This window comes from Symphalangus syndactylus, chromosome 18 (genome assembly GCF_028878055.3).
Source record: "Symphalangus syndactylus isolate Jambi chromosome 18, NHGRI_mSymSyn1-v2.1_pri, whole genome shotgun sequence".
NCBI classification, from domain to species: Eukaryota; Metazoa; Chordata; class Mammalia; order Primates; family Hylobatidae; genus Symphalangus; species Symphalangus syndactylus.
The window spans coordinates 74,572,946-74,588,379 of record NC_072440.2 but is presented as its reverse complement, the minus strand read 5'-3'; the positions used below and the strand labels follow the sequence as shown (position 1 = coordinate 74,588,379).

At 45.9% G+C, this 15,434-nt stretch overlaps 1 protein-coding gene across 9 annotated transcripts in view; it reads left to right on the top strand.

Moving 5' to 3' along the window:
- The window catches only part of NDE1 (nudE neurodevelopment protein 1), a 53,794-nt gene that overhangs the window by 24,535 nt on the left and 13,825 nt on the right, over positions 1-15,434 (top strand). For 6 of the 9 annotated variants that reach the window (XM_055253406.2, XM_055253407.2, XM_055253402.2 and 3 more), the window contains exons 4-5: positions 3,018-3,166; positions 14,651-14,787. In XM_055253406.2, the coding sequence (XP_055109381.1) occupies positions 3,018-3,166; positions 14,651-14,787 (286 nt within the window). The remainder of the gene's footprint in view (positions 1-3,017; positions 3,167-14,650; positions 14,788-15,434) is intronic. The other 3 variants (XM_063623784.1, XM_063623787.1, XM_063623786.1) reach the window with 1 other exon arrangement.

The window sequence follows — 15,434 nt, the reverse complement described above, 5'->3', positions numbered from 1 at the left end:
AAGTCATTGAGATTCCTTTTTTTTTTTTTTTTTTGTTTTGTTTTTTTTGTTTTTTGAGACGGCCGGGTCTCACTCTGTTGCCTGGGTTGGAGTGCCAGTGATACAGTCACAGCTCACTGCAGCTTCAACCTCCCAGGCTCAAATGGTCTTCCCATCTCAGCCTCCTGAGTAACTGGGACTACAGGCGAGGCCACCATGCCCTGCTAATTTTTATTTTTTGTAGAGACTGAGTCTGGCTCTGTGGGCCAGGCTGGTGACTCTTTGTAATACGGTGATAATGTGTGGATGAGGCTTGGAGAGGTCCATGTGGCTTTCTTTGGCTGTGGACACGTTAGGCAGAATGATTTGTCTGAAGATTGTTGGGGGCTGTAGGAACCAGGTTTGGGAAGTGGGCAGGATTCTAGGTGCTCAAGGGACGGGGAGGTGGGAGGCACATAATTGAAACAGTTGGTCAGTGTGCCTGCCTGCCCGCCCCCTCCCAGTCCCCCACCACCGCCAGAGAGTTTTGCTCTTGTTGCCCAGGCTGGAGTGCAATGGCACGATCTGGGCTCACTGCAACCTTCGCCTCCCGGGTTCAAGAGATTCACCTGCCTCAGCTTCCCAAGTAGCTGGGATTATAGACGCCCGCCACCATGCCTGGCTAATTTTTTGTATTTTTAGTAGGGACGGGGTTTCGCCGTGTTGCCAGGCTGGTGATTTTGGGGTTTTTTTTTTTTGCTCGTTTTTTTTCAAGTGTCGTGGTCTCACTCTGTGGCCTGGGCTGGAGTGCAGTGGCGTGATCATAGCTCACTGCAGCCTCAACCTCCTGGTCTCGAGCAGTCTTCTTGCCTCACCCTCCCAAGTAGCTAGGACTACAGGTGCATGCCACCACGCCTGGCTGTTTTCAAATTTTTTGTAGCGGCAGAGTCTTGCCCAGGCTGGTCGAGAACTCCTGGGCTCAAGCAATCCTCCTGCCTCTGCCACCTGAAAGTGCTGGGATTACAGGCATGAGGCACCACACCTGGCTTTGGGTGTTTGGTGAAGGAAAGTAATTTGGAAGCGGAGCTGGAACAGAATCGAGAGCACGGGAGTGGGCAGGTGATCTGGATTGAAATGGTTTGGGGCTGGTTAGCATAATTGCTTAAGGACACCTGCTCAGGAGGCTGGGGTTTGATCTTGGCTCAGTGATTTGCTACCAGTTGATTCTGGGCTAGTTAGATAACTGAGCCTCAGTGTTCATGTCTCCGAAGTGGGATTAATGAGACAATATAGGTGGTGTACTTAGCCTGGAGGTGGCACAGAATAAGTATGTAATGGATGTTATTGCTGCAGCTGGCAACAGGGAATCATTGAGAAGTGTGCTGGACTGTTCCTTTGGTAATTAACATAGATCTCTCTTCCGCCCTTTCCTTCCCTCTCTCTCCCTTCCTCTCTCCTCTCTCTCCCCCATTTTATCCCCTCGTTTTCTCCCTCTTTATTTCTTTTTCTGGGTTTTTTTTTTTTTTGGAGATGGAGTCTCGCTATTATTGCCCAGGCTGGTGTGCGGTGGTGCAACCTCCGCCTCCCGTGTTCAAGCGATTCTCCTGCCTCAGCCTTCTGAGTAGCTGGGATTATAGGCACGCACCACCATGCCTGGCTAATTTTCTTGTATTTTTAGTAGAGACCGTGTTTCACCATGTTTTCTATGCAGGTCTCAAACTTCTGACCTCGGGTCATCCGCCCGCCTCAGCTTCCCAAAGTGCTGGGATTACAGGTGTGAGACACTGCACCCAGCCTGTCTTTATGTTTTTAAATAACCAATAGATCAAACTGTTCCTTTTTTTCTCTATGTCACAACGGGGAGTCCTGGATCAAAAATTCAGAATGGCCGACTGTTTTAAAACCAAGTTCATGCTGCCCAACCATGGTTGTGGGCACAAACAATGGACGTCGTTATGATTTCTTTCTGAGGCAGCAGGGAGTTGCCCAGGCCGGAGTGCAGTGGTGCCTTCACAGCCCACTGCGGCTCCGACTTCTCAGGCTCAAATAGTCCTCCCACCTCAGCCTCCTGAGTAGCTAGGACTACAGGCGAGGGCCACCATGCCCTGCTAGTGTTTATTTTTTGTAGAGGCCAGGTCTCTGTGGGCCGGGCTGGTGACTTTCTTTGTAATACACTGATAATGTGTGTGAAGGAGGCCCATGTTGCCTGTGGATGAGGCTTGGAGAGGTTTATGTGGCTTTCTTTGGCTGTGGACACCTTGGGTAGAATGATTTGTCTGAAGAATGTTGGGGGCTATAGGAATCTAAACCCTGTTGAGAGTAGGCAAGATTCAAGGTGCTCAGGGGGCAGAAGCACTCAGGACATAATTAAAACAGTTGGTCCGTTGTGCCTGCTTTGAATGACACCTGCCTGTTCCCACCACGTTACGTCACTTGGAGAGAAGGTTCTGTTGACTGAGCCTGGCTTGTCTCCTGATTGTGGTGGGAGGGTGGGACAGAAAGCCTGGAGCCCCACCCAGGGAGTGTGGTGGGAGGAGTAGTTTCATAAAGAGACAGGGTCAGGCCGGGTGTGGTGGCTCACACCTGTAATCCCAGCACTTTGGGAGGCCGAGGTGTGCAGATCACTTGAGGTGTTAGGACTTCGAGAGCAGCCTGGCCAATGTGGTGAAACTCGATCTCTACTAAAAATATAAAAATTAGCCAGTATTGTCGGTAGGTGGTTGTATTCCCAGCCACTGGGGCGGCTGAGGCAGGAGAATTGCTTGAACCTGGGAGGCAGAGGTTGCAGTGAGCCAAGATCTCCCTACTGCACTCAAGCCTGGGCAACAGAATGAGACTCGGCCTCAAAAGAAAAAAAAAAGACACAGGGTCTTGCTGTGTTGCCCAGGCTGGAGTGGAGTGTTACAGTCATAGCTCACTGCAGCCTCTAACTCCTGGGCTCAGGCAGTCCTCCCAGTTTAGCCTCCCGAGTAGCTGTGACTCCAGGTGGACGTGTGCTACTGCATCTAGCCTTCTCAGAAGTCTTAAGTCATTCACTCAGTGTCTGTGTTGTCCTTCAGGAGAAGTTTGAAGTGCAGCACTCTGAAGGCTACCGGCAGATCTCAGCCTTGGAGGATGACCTCGCGCAGACCAAAGCCATTAAAGACCAATTGCAGAAATACATCAGAGAGCTGGAGCAAGCAAACGACGACCTGGAAAGAGCCAAGCGGTATGGGGGTAAGGGGAAGGCACGAGGGGGAGACTCTCATCTCTGCTTTTTGTCCCCAGCAGCTGGGTACCGGGCCCTGTGCTGAGTATAGGGAACTCAGCAGTGAGCAGAACAAAGCCAGTGCCCTTCTGGCTTTTAGTGCCCGGGAGGAAATGGACAGTAGTCGAAGAAGTGCAATTTCATTACAGCAGCAAGGCTGGCAGCCCAGGGTGCTGTGGGGGTGTGTAATAGGATATATTAATTTGGCTGTTGGCGTGGGAGCGTCAGGCGAGCCTTACCAGGGGAAATGCTATTTAGGCTAAGACCAGAGGAATGAGTAGCCATGATCCCAGGAGGGGTGTGAGACAAGAACATTCCAGACAGAACACCAAGCCTGTGCTAAGCCCCTAGTGGGAAGGAAGCTTGTTCAAAGAACAGTTTTTTTTTTTGTTTTTTTTTTGTTTTTGAGACGGAGAGTTTCTGTCGCCAGGCTGGAGTACAGTGGCGTGATTTCAGCTCACTACAACCCCTGCCTCCTGGGTTCAAGCAATTCTCATGCCTCAGGCTCCTGAGTAGCTGGAATTACAGGCACCTGCCACCACACCTCCCTAATTTTTGTATCTTTAGTAGGGATGGGGTCTTGCCATGTTGGCCAAGCTGGTCTCAAACTCCTCAGCCTCCAAAGTGCTGTGATTACAGGTGTGAGCCACTGCGCCCAGCCCAGTGATTGTTAACTGATGTTCTGTGGTTTAGCAGAATGATAATGACTAACATTTACAGAAAAATTACTCTGAACCAAGCAGTTTTTTTTGGATAAGAACACTTGCTTTTAAAAAATTTATGTATGAATTATATACAGTGAAGTCGCAGATGTGGCTGGGCACAGTGGCTCACGCCTATAATCCCAGTGCTTTGGGAGGCTGAGGCGGGCAGATCACGAGGTCAGGAGATCAAGACCATCCTGGCTAACACGGTGAAACCCCGTCTCTACTAAAAATACAAAAAATTAGCCGGGCTTGGTGGTGGGCACCTGTAGTCCCAGCTACTCGGGAGGCTGAGGCAGGAGAATGGCGTGAACCGTGAAGGCGAAGCGTGCAGTGAGCTGAGATTGCGCCACTGCACTCCAGGCTGGGTGACAGAGCGAGACTCTGTCTCAAAAACAAAAAAAAGCAAAAAACAAAAAAAGCACAGATGTTTTTTCTTTTTTATTTATTTTTAGGGGTCTTGCTCTGTTACCCAGGCTGGAGGGCAGTGGTGCCAACATAGTGCATTGCAGCCTCAAACTCCTGGGAGCAAGTGATCCTCCTGCCTCAGCCTCCCCAAATTTTGGAATTACTGGCATGAGCCACTGCACCGGCCTCCTCAAAGAGTTTTTTTCTGCCCCATTCTTTTTCTCCTGTCCGTCTGGGACACCATCTATACACATAACCTTTTTATATTGTCAGGTTCCTAAGGCTCTCTTTTTTTTTTCCCTAATTATTTTGTCTTCGTTTTTCAAATTGAATAATTTCTGTTTATCCAGTTTCAAGTTGATAGATGCCCTCTTGTCTCTCCAATCTGCCATTAAAGCAGATGAAATGTTGAATTTTCAATATATTGTATTTTCAGATGTAGGATTTGCGTTTGTTCTTTTATAATTTCTGTTCTATTGAGGTTTCTTGACATCCTTGAGCATAATTGTAAGAGCTGCTTTGAGGTCCTTTTGTGCAGTTTTCAACATCTGGGTCACATTTTCTTTATACTCCACACATTCAGTAACTTTGGGGTTGTATTGTAGGCAGTGTGAGTGGTGGTTCCCACAGACTATTAGTTTTTTCTTTTCTTTTTTTTTTTTTTTTTTTAAGACAGTCTTGCTCTGTCGCCCAGGCTGGAGTGCAGTGGTGTGATCTCTGCTCACTGCAGCTTCCACCTCCCAGATTCAAGTGATTCTCCTGCTTCAACCTCTGGAGTAGCTGGGATTACAGATGTGTGTTACCACACCCGGCTAATTTTTGTATTTTTAGTAGAGATGGAATTTCGCCGTGTTGGCCAATCTGGTCTCAAACTCCTGACCTGAGGTGATCTGTCTGCCTCAGTCTCCGAAAGTGCTGTGATTAAGGGCTTGAGCCACCATACCCAGCCAGAGATGATGAATTCTTTTATGTTCTTGATTTATTTGGTTTTCTTAGATGGTTTACTTGGCTGAGCTTACAGCCTAAATTCTGTCTCCTCTTTGATGGGCAGTAGCTGAAATCTCTTTGCTTTTTTTTTTAGCCGTAACTGGACTGCTTTGTGTCTGCTCTGTGCACGTGTGGTTCGGGGGAGGCCAGAGATGTGGGAAGATACTATATTCAGAATGTGGGGGGGGCCCCATGGTGATAGATTTCTATCCCTGGAGCTTTAGGCAAAAATCTTGTAAAGATGCAGACTTCACCCAGTCTTGTTCTGTTTTTCTAAGCGTTTTCTAGTTCCTGCCAATGCACTGAGATCATTGTTGTAAACATTTTACTCAGAATTTATACAAGGTTTGATCTGATACAGGTTCCCTTGTCCTTACCAGAAGTGGAAATTCCTTTCTTGTCAATCTGTAGGAGTTCTTTGCATATATATGTTTTTTGAGATGGAGTCTCACTCTGTCTCCTAGGCTGGAGCTGCAGTGCAGTGGTGTGATCTCAGGTTACTGCAACCGCTGCCTTCCTGCTTCAAGTGTTTCTCCTGCCTCAGCCTCCCAAGTAGCTGGGATTACAGGCGCCCCCCCACCACGCCTGGCTAATTTTTGTATTTTTAGTAGAGATGGAGTTTTGCCACGTTGGAGTGGCTGGTCTCGAACTCCTGACCTCAAGTGATGTACCTGCCTCAGCTTCCCAAAGTGCTGGGTTTACAGGCATGAGCCACTGTGCCTGGCCCTTAGTATATTTTTACTACTAATCTTTTCTCCTTCATTGAAAATAATTTTTTCCAGGGTAATCTTTTGTCTGTTGACTTTGTCTGTGGTATCATTTTCCATACAAATATTTCCTTTTTTCTCTTTTGAAAAAAATTTTTTTATACATATATTTTTCATTTTTAGGTCATCAGTTATGTCTTTTTTAAAATATCTTCTAGTTTTGCAGACTTCACTGGGGAAGTCTCCTTGGATCTTGATTGTTCATGTGTGTTTTCTTTTTTTTTTTTTTTGCAATATTTTTTAATTGTTTAATTTTTTGTATCCTTATTTCTTAATCTGCAGTGAATTTATTTTTGTATCTAGTATAAGATACAAGTTCAATTTTATTTTCTTTAGGTGGATAGCCCAGTTGTGCCAGCACTATTAAACACACTGTCTTTTTTTTTGGAGACTGGGCCTCGCTCGATTGCCCAGAGTCGAGTGCCATGGTGCAATTACAGCTCACTGGAGCCTTGACCTCCTGGGGCAAGTGATTCTCCCACCTCAGCCTCCTGAGTAGCTGGGACTATAGGCATGTGCCACCACACCTGGCTCATTTTTGTATTTTTTGTAGATACAGGGTTTCTCCATGTTGCCCAGGCTGGTCTCAAAGTCCTGGGCTCGGTCTGCCTGCCTTGGCCTCCCAAAGTGCTGGGATTACAGGTGTGAGTGACCAAGCCCAGCCAAACAGTCTTTTTTCACTGAATTGAACTGAGCGCTCGTGTTAAACTCACATATATTCTGGGATCTAATTCTGGATTATCTATTTTCATCCAGTGTACAATTTGTGAATTATGATACCAGTACCGTCATGACTTGATGACTTGATTACCCTGGCTTCACATACAATAGCATAAGATACTATAGATTTCATATGTAAAGCCACATTCTGACTTCTGGCAAACCACTGGCATACCATCATTTCCACCTCTATGTCATTGATCAAAGCAAATCAAATGACCAAGCTAAGTCAAAGGGTGGGTAAGTACTTTCTACCCACAATGAGGCCATGGCAAGGGTGTGGACACAGGGAGGAGTGAAGAATCAGGGCCAATGATGCAGTCTACCCAAAGAGGTAGTAGTGCATCCACACGGTTCAAAAATAATATACAAAGGGGTTGGCGTTTCTTTAATAATTCAAGCAAATAAGAAGACATACCCCCCCTCGACGTTTTTTTCTTCCTCAGAAGAGCGTCCTACACACACTGTTGTACATCTTGCTTTTTCACATAACAATAGAGCTTGAATATCGTTCCTTATTAGGACAGAACATTCTTTGTTTTTGTTTTTGTTTTTTTTTCAAATACATAATATTGTATGGTTGGTATTGAATAATACCCTAGTAATTTAGTCCCCCATGGATGGATATCTGTTGTATTTCTGTTCTTTTGCAGTGATAAGCGTTGTGGTAATGAACAGCCTTGCACGATGGATATCTGTAGGCTAAATTCCCAGAAGTGAAATTGCTAGGTCAGAGGATATACGCGTATGTCATTTTGATAGATATTGCTCAGTTATTTATATGGTTGTACAAGTTTACATTCTCAGTAGCTATATATGTGAGTCCCTGTTTTCCAAATAGCTTCACTAATAGAGTGGTTTTCAAACTTTAGACTTCTGCTAATTGAAAAGGTAAGAAATAAGTGCATTTCTGAGTTCATTGTCATGTGCTTAAGAGCTGTTTGACTTCTTTAGGAACTCTGTTGATCTTGGCGTGCATATATATGTGTGTGTATGTATGTATATATGTGTGTGTGTGTGTGTATATATATAAATTTTTTTTTTTTTTTTTGAAACTGAGTCTTGCTCTGTCACCCATGCCGGGGTGCAGTGGTGTGATCGTGGCTCACTGCAACCTCTGCCTCCCAGGTTCAAGCAATTCTCCTGCCTCACCCTCTTGAGTAGCTGGGATTACAGGTGGGTGCCACCACGCCCGGCTGATTTTTGTATTTTTAGTAGAGATGAGGTTTCACCATGTTGGTCAGGCTGGCCTCACACTCCTGACCTTGTGATCCGCCCGCCTCGGCCTCCCAAAGTGTTGGGATTACAGGGGTGAGCCACTGTGTCTGGCTAGCCTTTATTTTTTTGAGATGGAGTATTGCTCTGTCGCCCAGGCTGGAGTGCAATGGCATGATCTGAGCTCACTACAACCTCCGCCTCTTGGGTTTAAGCAATTCTCCTGTATCAGCCTCCCGAGTAGCTGGGATTACAGGTGCCTGCCACCATGCCTGGCTAATTTTTGTATTTTTAGTAGAGAAAGGGTTTCGCCGTGTTGGTAAGGCTGATCTTGAACTCCCGACCTCAGATGATCTGCCTGCCTCGGCTTCCCAAAGTGCTAGGATTACAGGCATAAGCCACCATGCCCAGCTGACCTTGGCCTAATTTTTATTTTTATTTTTATTTTTTTTTTTGAGACGGAGTTTTGCTCTTGTTACCCAGGCTGGAGTGCTGTGGCACGATTTCGGCTCACTGCAACCTCCACCTCCCAAGTTCAAGCGATTCTCCTGCCTTAACCTTCTCAGTAGCTGGGATTACAGGCATGCGCCGCCACGCCCAGCTAATTTTGTATTTTTAGTAGAGATGAGGTTTCGCCATGTTAGTCAGGCTGATCTTGAACTCCTGACCTCAGGTGATCTGCCCACCTCGGCCTCCCAAAGTGCTGGGATTATAGGCGTGAGCCACCATGCCCGGCCCTTGGCATATTTTAAAATTGGGTTGTTCGTTGTTTTTTTTTCCATGATTTCTAGGAGATTTTTTTATATTTGTCTGTGACATGAATGGACAGTATTGGGAGTTTGTCATTTGTTTCCAGCTTTGTCTGATGTATATTTTATTATACAGAAGTTATTTGTTTTGAGTCAGTCTTGCCCTATGGCCCAGGCTGGAGTGCAGGTGCACGATCTCAGCTCACTGCAACCTCCCGCCTCCCAGGTTCAAGCGATTCTCGTGCCTCAGCCTCCTGAGTAGCTGGGATTACAGGCGCCCACCACCACGCCTGGCTAATTTTTGTATTTTTAGCGGAGATGGGGTTTCACCATGTTGGCCGGGCTGGTATTTGATTTTTTTGTAGTCAGATTTCTTAGTCATAGTTAGAAGGGCCTTGTGCACTCCAAGGTTTATAAAGCAATTAGCCTGTGTTTTCTTCTAGTATTTTTATTTTTTCTTCCTTTTCTATTTTTATACTAAACATGCATTTTTTTTTTTTTTTTTTTTTTTTTTTTTTTGAGACAGAGTCTCGCTCTGTCGCCCAGGCTGGAGTGCAGCGGCGCAATCTCGGCTCACTGCAAGCTCCGCCTCCCGGGTTCACGCCATTCTCCTGCCTCAGCCTCTCCGAGTAGCTGGGACTACAGGCACCCGCCACCACGCCCGGCTAATTTTTTGTATTTTTAATAGAGACGGGGTTTCACCGTGGTCTCGACCTCCTGACCTCGTGATCTGCCCGCCTTGGCCTCCCAAAGTGCTGAGATTACAAGCGTGAGCCACCACGCCCGGCCTTAAACATGCATTATTTTTGTTAATACAATTTGGCCAAATGCTGAATAGTTTAGTGTTAAAAATCAGATGAGATAGAAGCCCAGTTCACCGTTATAGAATCAATAAAGTTCTAGGGCACCAAAGTTTTATATATTTGTTTTGAGACAAGGTCTCTCTCTGTCGCCCCTGCTGGAGTGCAGTGGCAGGATCACCTCAGCCTCCCCAGCAGCTGGGACTACAGGCATGTGCCACTATGACTGGCTAATTTGTGTATTCTTTGTAAAGACTGGGTTTCTGCATGTTGCCCAGGCTGCAAAGCTTTATTTTAAAGACTTGAAAATGTTACAGTTTTGTGCAAGTTTAATAGTTATGTTTAGAACGTTTGACAGTCTTCTCCAAGAACAAGAGTTTCTCAGCACCATCAGCTGTTTGATTGCTCTCATGGTCCTTCTATACGTCCCTAAAATGAAACTACTCACTTTTAACTGAGGAGAGGCACTTTGTATAAGAATAACCTTGAAAAGTGTGCAGGACCTAATTTGGAAATAACTAAAAATTAAATACATTTTCTAAAGGTTACTTTGTTTCATATGAGTACTAAGATGCCAAAAAGTTTTACAGAAATTCAAATAGATTTAATCTAGTTTTACTCTTTTTCATAGATTTTTCATTTTATTTTATTTATTTTGGAGACAGAGTCTTGCTCTGTAGCCCAGGCTGGAGTGCAGTGGTGCGATCTCAGCTGACTGCAGCCTCCCTCCCAGTTTCAAATGATTTTTCTGCCTCAGCCTCTCAAGTAGCTGGGACTACATGCATGCGCCATTATGCCTGGCTAATTTTTCTATTTTTAGTAGAGATGGGGTCTCACCATGGTCCTGACCTCAAGTGATCCACCCACCTCGGCCTCCCAAAGTGCTGGGATTATAGCCGTTAGCTCTCACACCCAATCCAACTTACAAATTTTATTTTAAAGAGATGGGGTCATACTGTGTTTCCCAGGCTGGTCTCAAACTCCTGGACTCAATCTTCCCATCTCGGCTTGCCAAAGTGTTGAGATTACAAGCATGAGCCACTGTGCCCAGTCAATTCCATGGACTTCTAAAGCATTTTTTGGCTCGAAAAGGATATGTTCTTAGTTATCTGTAGTATATCTCTTAATATTCATATTTACTGAAAATCTGTTTCCCTATTCAAATATTTTCAGGTTCTCAATAACTACATGAAATTAACAGCTTTCATAGTCACAAATTATTACAATCTTTTGCTGTTACACTAAATATGCTTTTTTTTTTTTTTTTTTTTTTAAATAGAGTCTAGCTGTGTTGCCCAGGCTGGAGGGCAGTGGCACAGTCTCGGCTCACTGCAACCTCTGCCTCCCAGGTTCATGCCATTCTCCTGCCTCAGCCTCCCTAGTACCTGGGACAACAGGCACCCGCTACCATGCCCGGCTAATTTTTTTGTATTTTTAGCAGAGATGGGGTTTCACCGTGTTAGCCAAGATGGTCTGGATCTCCTGACCTTGTGATCCACCCGCCTCAGCCTCCCAAAGTGCTGGGATTACAGGCACTAAATATGCTTTTATACATTAGTAGAAGGAATTTCAACATATAAAATACATAAAGCAATTTTCACTCCATTTACAACTAGCATGCTGACCTTTATTTGAAAGTAAATACTCACGCCAGGTGAGATAGCTCATGCCTGTAATCCCAGCACTGGGAGGCCGAGGCAGGCGGATCACCTGAGGTTAGGAGTTGGAGACCAGCCTGACAAAGATGGTGAAAACCTGTCTCTACTAAAAATGCAAAAATTAGCCAGGCATGGTGGCAGGCACCTGTAATCCCAGCTATTTGATAGACTGAGGCAGGAAAATTGCTTGAATCCGAGAGGCGGAGGTTGCAATGAGCTGAGATTGTGCCATTGCGCTCCAGCCTGGGCAACAGTGAGACTTCATCTCAAAAAAAAAAAAAAAAAAAAAGGTGAAAGGATGACTTAAACCTAGGGTGTCGAGGTTGCAGGGAAATTCAGAAATGCCACTGAAGGGCCAGGCGTGGTGGCCCACACCTATAATTCCAGCACTTTGGGAGGCAGAAGCAGATGCATCACCTGAGATTGGGAGTTAGAGACCAGCGTGGCCAACATGGTGGAATGCTGTCTCTACTAAAAATACAAAAATTAGCAGGATGTGGTGGCGTGTGCCTGTAATCCCAGCTGCTTGGGAGGCTGAGACAGAAGAATCATTTGAACCCGGGAGGTGGAGGTGGCACTCCGCCTGGTTGAGCACCACTGCACTTCAGCCTGGGTGATCAGAGCGAAACTCCATCTAAAAAAAAAAAAAATCCACTGAAGCTGGTCCCCAGTTCCCTAGCATTCCAGAAGCAAAATAGATTTTGACCAAATAATGAGTTACAATTTTCGATTCAGTTGGAGTTTGTGTTAGGGTACAGTATGAGGTACAAATCTAATAATTTTTTCCTGGTAGGTACCCAGTGGTCCCTAAAACTAGAACTGAACCTGCCATCTTTTTGCCAATGATGTGTGATCCACCTTTATTATAAATTAAACTCTTGTCTGTTTCTGGACCTTTGGTTCCTTTGTTCTTACAACCAGTAGCATACGATTCTTCATTGTTGAGGCTTTATAGTAGTGTGTTCTGACTCTCTGGTAGAGCTAGTTCCCTGATCTCTTTTACAGAGCTCTTCTGATCATTGTTGTTTCATTGTCACAGGATCTTTCAAATCAATCCAATTTATTCCCCCAGTAGAAACCTATTAAGACGGTGTTAAATTTATCAGTTTAACTTGTAGAGAATTAATTTCTGCGTGATATTGGGTCTTCCTCTTTATATACTCAGTATGTCTGCATTTCTGCAAGCTTTCTGTACTCTACATATTATTATGTGAATATTTTATCTTTTTTGTTTGATATGTCAACTTTAGGGTTGTTTAACTGTTTCTGGTATTGTACTCCAAATTATTATCCCTTTGTTGTTGGTAGTAGTGTGTTTTTTGTTTTTGAGACAGGGTCTGGCACTGTTACCCAGGCTGGAGTGCAGTGGCATAATCATGGCTTACTGTACCCTTGAATTCCTGGGCTCAAGCAATCCTCCTACCTCAGCCTCCGAGTAGCTGGGACTACAGGCATGCATCCTGCGCGGCTAATTTTTTTCTTTTTGTAGAGACAGTGTCTCTCTATATTACCCAGGCTGGTCTTGAACCCTGGGCCTCAAGTGGTCCTCCCACCTTGGCCTCCCGAAGTGCTGGGATTATAGGCATGAACCACTGTGCCTGTCCCTTTGTTGTTTTTAATTGTTACTGTGGTGACTTTATCCTATCCACTACTTCTAAAGACCCTGTGAGGGTAGGTACTTGTATTACTCCATCCAGACCTAGTAGGATATGTTGAATAAATGAACTGATGCAGCCATTAATCAGTGCAGTTATTAATTTGGTGATTGAAGGAACTGAGGATGAAGGAGATCAAGTTGCCCAATGATACTCAGTGAGTTCTAGGTGGAGGAGGAGCTGGGTGTTAACTCCTGGGTTCCTCTCCAAACACGTACTTCTAACCACTATGGGATAGAGTTAGCAGGATGTGAAAGGTCTGGGGACAGACACAGCGTCAATAATAAAAATTGCTGACATTTATAGATGTGTGCTTATGTGTAAAACATCTGTTGTGTGCTTCCTGTAGGATTTTTTTTTTTTTTTTTTGGAAACATTCTCACTCTGTTGCCTAAGCTGGAGTGCAGTGGTGTGATCTCAGCTCACTGCAACATCCACGTTATGGGTTCAAGCGATTCTCCTGCCTCACCCTCCTGAGCAGCTGGGACTACACATGTGCAACATCATGCCTGGCTAATTTTTGTATTTTTACTAGAGATGAGGTTTCACCACGTTGGCCAGGCTGGTCTTGAACTCCTGACCTCAAGTGATCTGCCCACCTCAGCCTCCCAAAGTGCTGGGATTACAGGCGTGAGCCACCGTGCCTGGCCTGTATGACTTCTTGCCACCCCTCCCCCACCACAACCCTGCATGAAGGTACTGTTATCTACTACCCTTGCTTTGCAAGAGAGAAAACTGAGGTGCAGAGAAGGTGGTTTTCCAAGAATTAAAACATTGTTTTCTTACCGCACTTGGCAGTGCCTTTACCACAGTGTCTATGCCTTTCACAAGAAGTGGTTGTGAGCAGGGCAGCTGGGCTGGTACTGGGCGTTTTGAACTTCCACTGAGAGGTTAAATATGATCTCTTCTGCCTGCCTAAGTGCATCTTATGCCCGGCACAGTGGCTCATGCCTGTAATCTCAGTAACTCAGGACGCTGAGGCGGGAGGATTGCATGAGCCCAAGAGTTTGAAATTGCAGTGAGCTCCGATTGTACCACTCCACTTCGGCCTGAGAGACACAGCAAAACCCTGTGTCTTAAAAAAAAAATCATGTTATTGTATGTGTTTATTAGGTTATTATTATTTTGAGATGGAGTCTCACTTTGTTGTCTAGGCTGGAGTGCAGTGGCTCAATCTCGGCTCACTACAACCTCTGCTTCCTGGCAGTTCTCCCATCTCAGCCTCCCAAGTAGCTGGGATTTAATTACACTACAAATGGCTAATTTTTGTATTTTTCGTAGAGACGGGGTTTTGCCATTTGACCAAGCTGGCCAGGCTGGTCTTGAACTCCTGACCTCAGGTCATCCACCTCCCTCGGCCTCCCAAAGTGCTGGGATTACAGGCATGAGCCACCATGCCCAGTCATATTAGATTATTTTTAATGCTGGTTGGCATTGCGAGCGTGCAAGAGAAGACAGAGCGTACTGCTCTTCTCAAACCACCAAATGCCACATGCAGTCCTGATAGGGCTTTGGCTTATTGCTGACTGCTGTGTGGGCAGCATCTTATTTAGTCCTCACGACAGCCTTGTGCACCCCAAGAGCTATGATGAGTCCCATTCTGCAGGTGAAGAGCCCATGCCCCAGGGGGTTAAGGGACTCGGCCTGCTCTGTGGCATCTAGGAAGTTTGGGGCTGGGACTTGTGCCCATGTGTGTCTGACCCTTCACACCTCCTGGATCCGCGGTGCTGAAGGGATGTCGCGGTTTGTCCTCTTGGATAACTCTGCTTTTCTCTTCCCCAGCGCCACGATCATGTCTCTCGAAGACTTTGAGCAGCGCTTGAATCAGGCCATCGAAAGAAATGCCTTCCTGGAAAGTGAACTTGATGAAAAAGAGAATCTTCTGGAATCTGTTCAGAGACTGAAGGATGAAGCCAGAGGTCAGGAGGCCTTGGTGTCTTCACCAGCATGGTCCCGTCTCCCTACCTGAGCAACATCTTGTCCCACAACCTCTCCCAGCATTATCTTTACAGGGACCTTGCACCCTGCTCTGCACCCAGGCTGTCTAGTCAGAGGGTGTCAGACTGCACCGGTCAGACTCTTGGCCTTGGGTCCTGGCTGGAGCTGAGAACAGTCAGACATCCAACCCTGTAAGGGCAGGGCCCCTTATGGGTATTTAGAGAAATAGCTTTGGGGTTCACAGATGAAGTCCTTGTATTGGGTTTCTGCCTCTGGGCAGCAGAATTTATTTCCAGAAAGATGCTTCCTGGTCTGTAATTCACAAACACAGCAGACCACCCTGATGCTCAGTAGGAACAGAAGAATTTTGTGGGGAGAGCCTGGCACAGTGGCTCACACCTGTAATCCCAGCACTTTGGGAGGCCAAGGATCTCTTGAGCCCAGGAGTTCGAGACCAGCCTGGGACTGGTGGGACTCCATTTTTACAAATGGACTAGTGGGACTCCATTTTTACAAAAACATTTAAAGATTAGCTGGGTGTGGTGGCATGTGCCTGTAGTCCCAGCTACTCAGGAAGCCAAGGTGGGATGATTGCTTGAGCCCAGGAGGTGGAGCCTGCAGTGAGCTA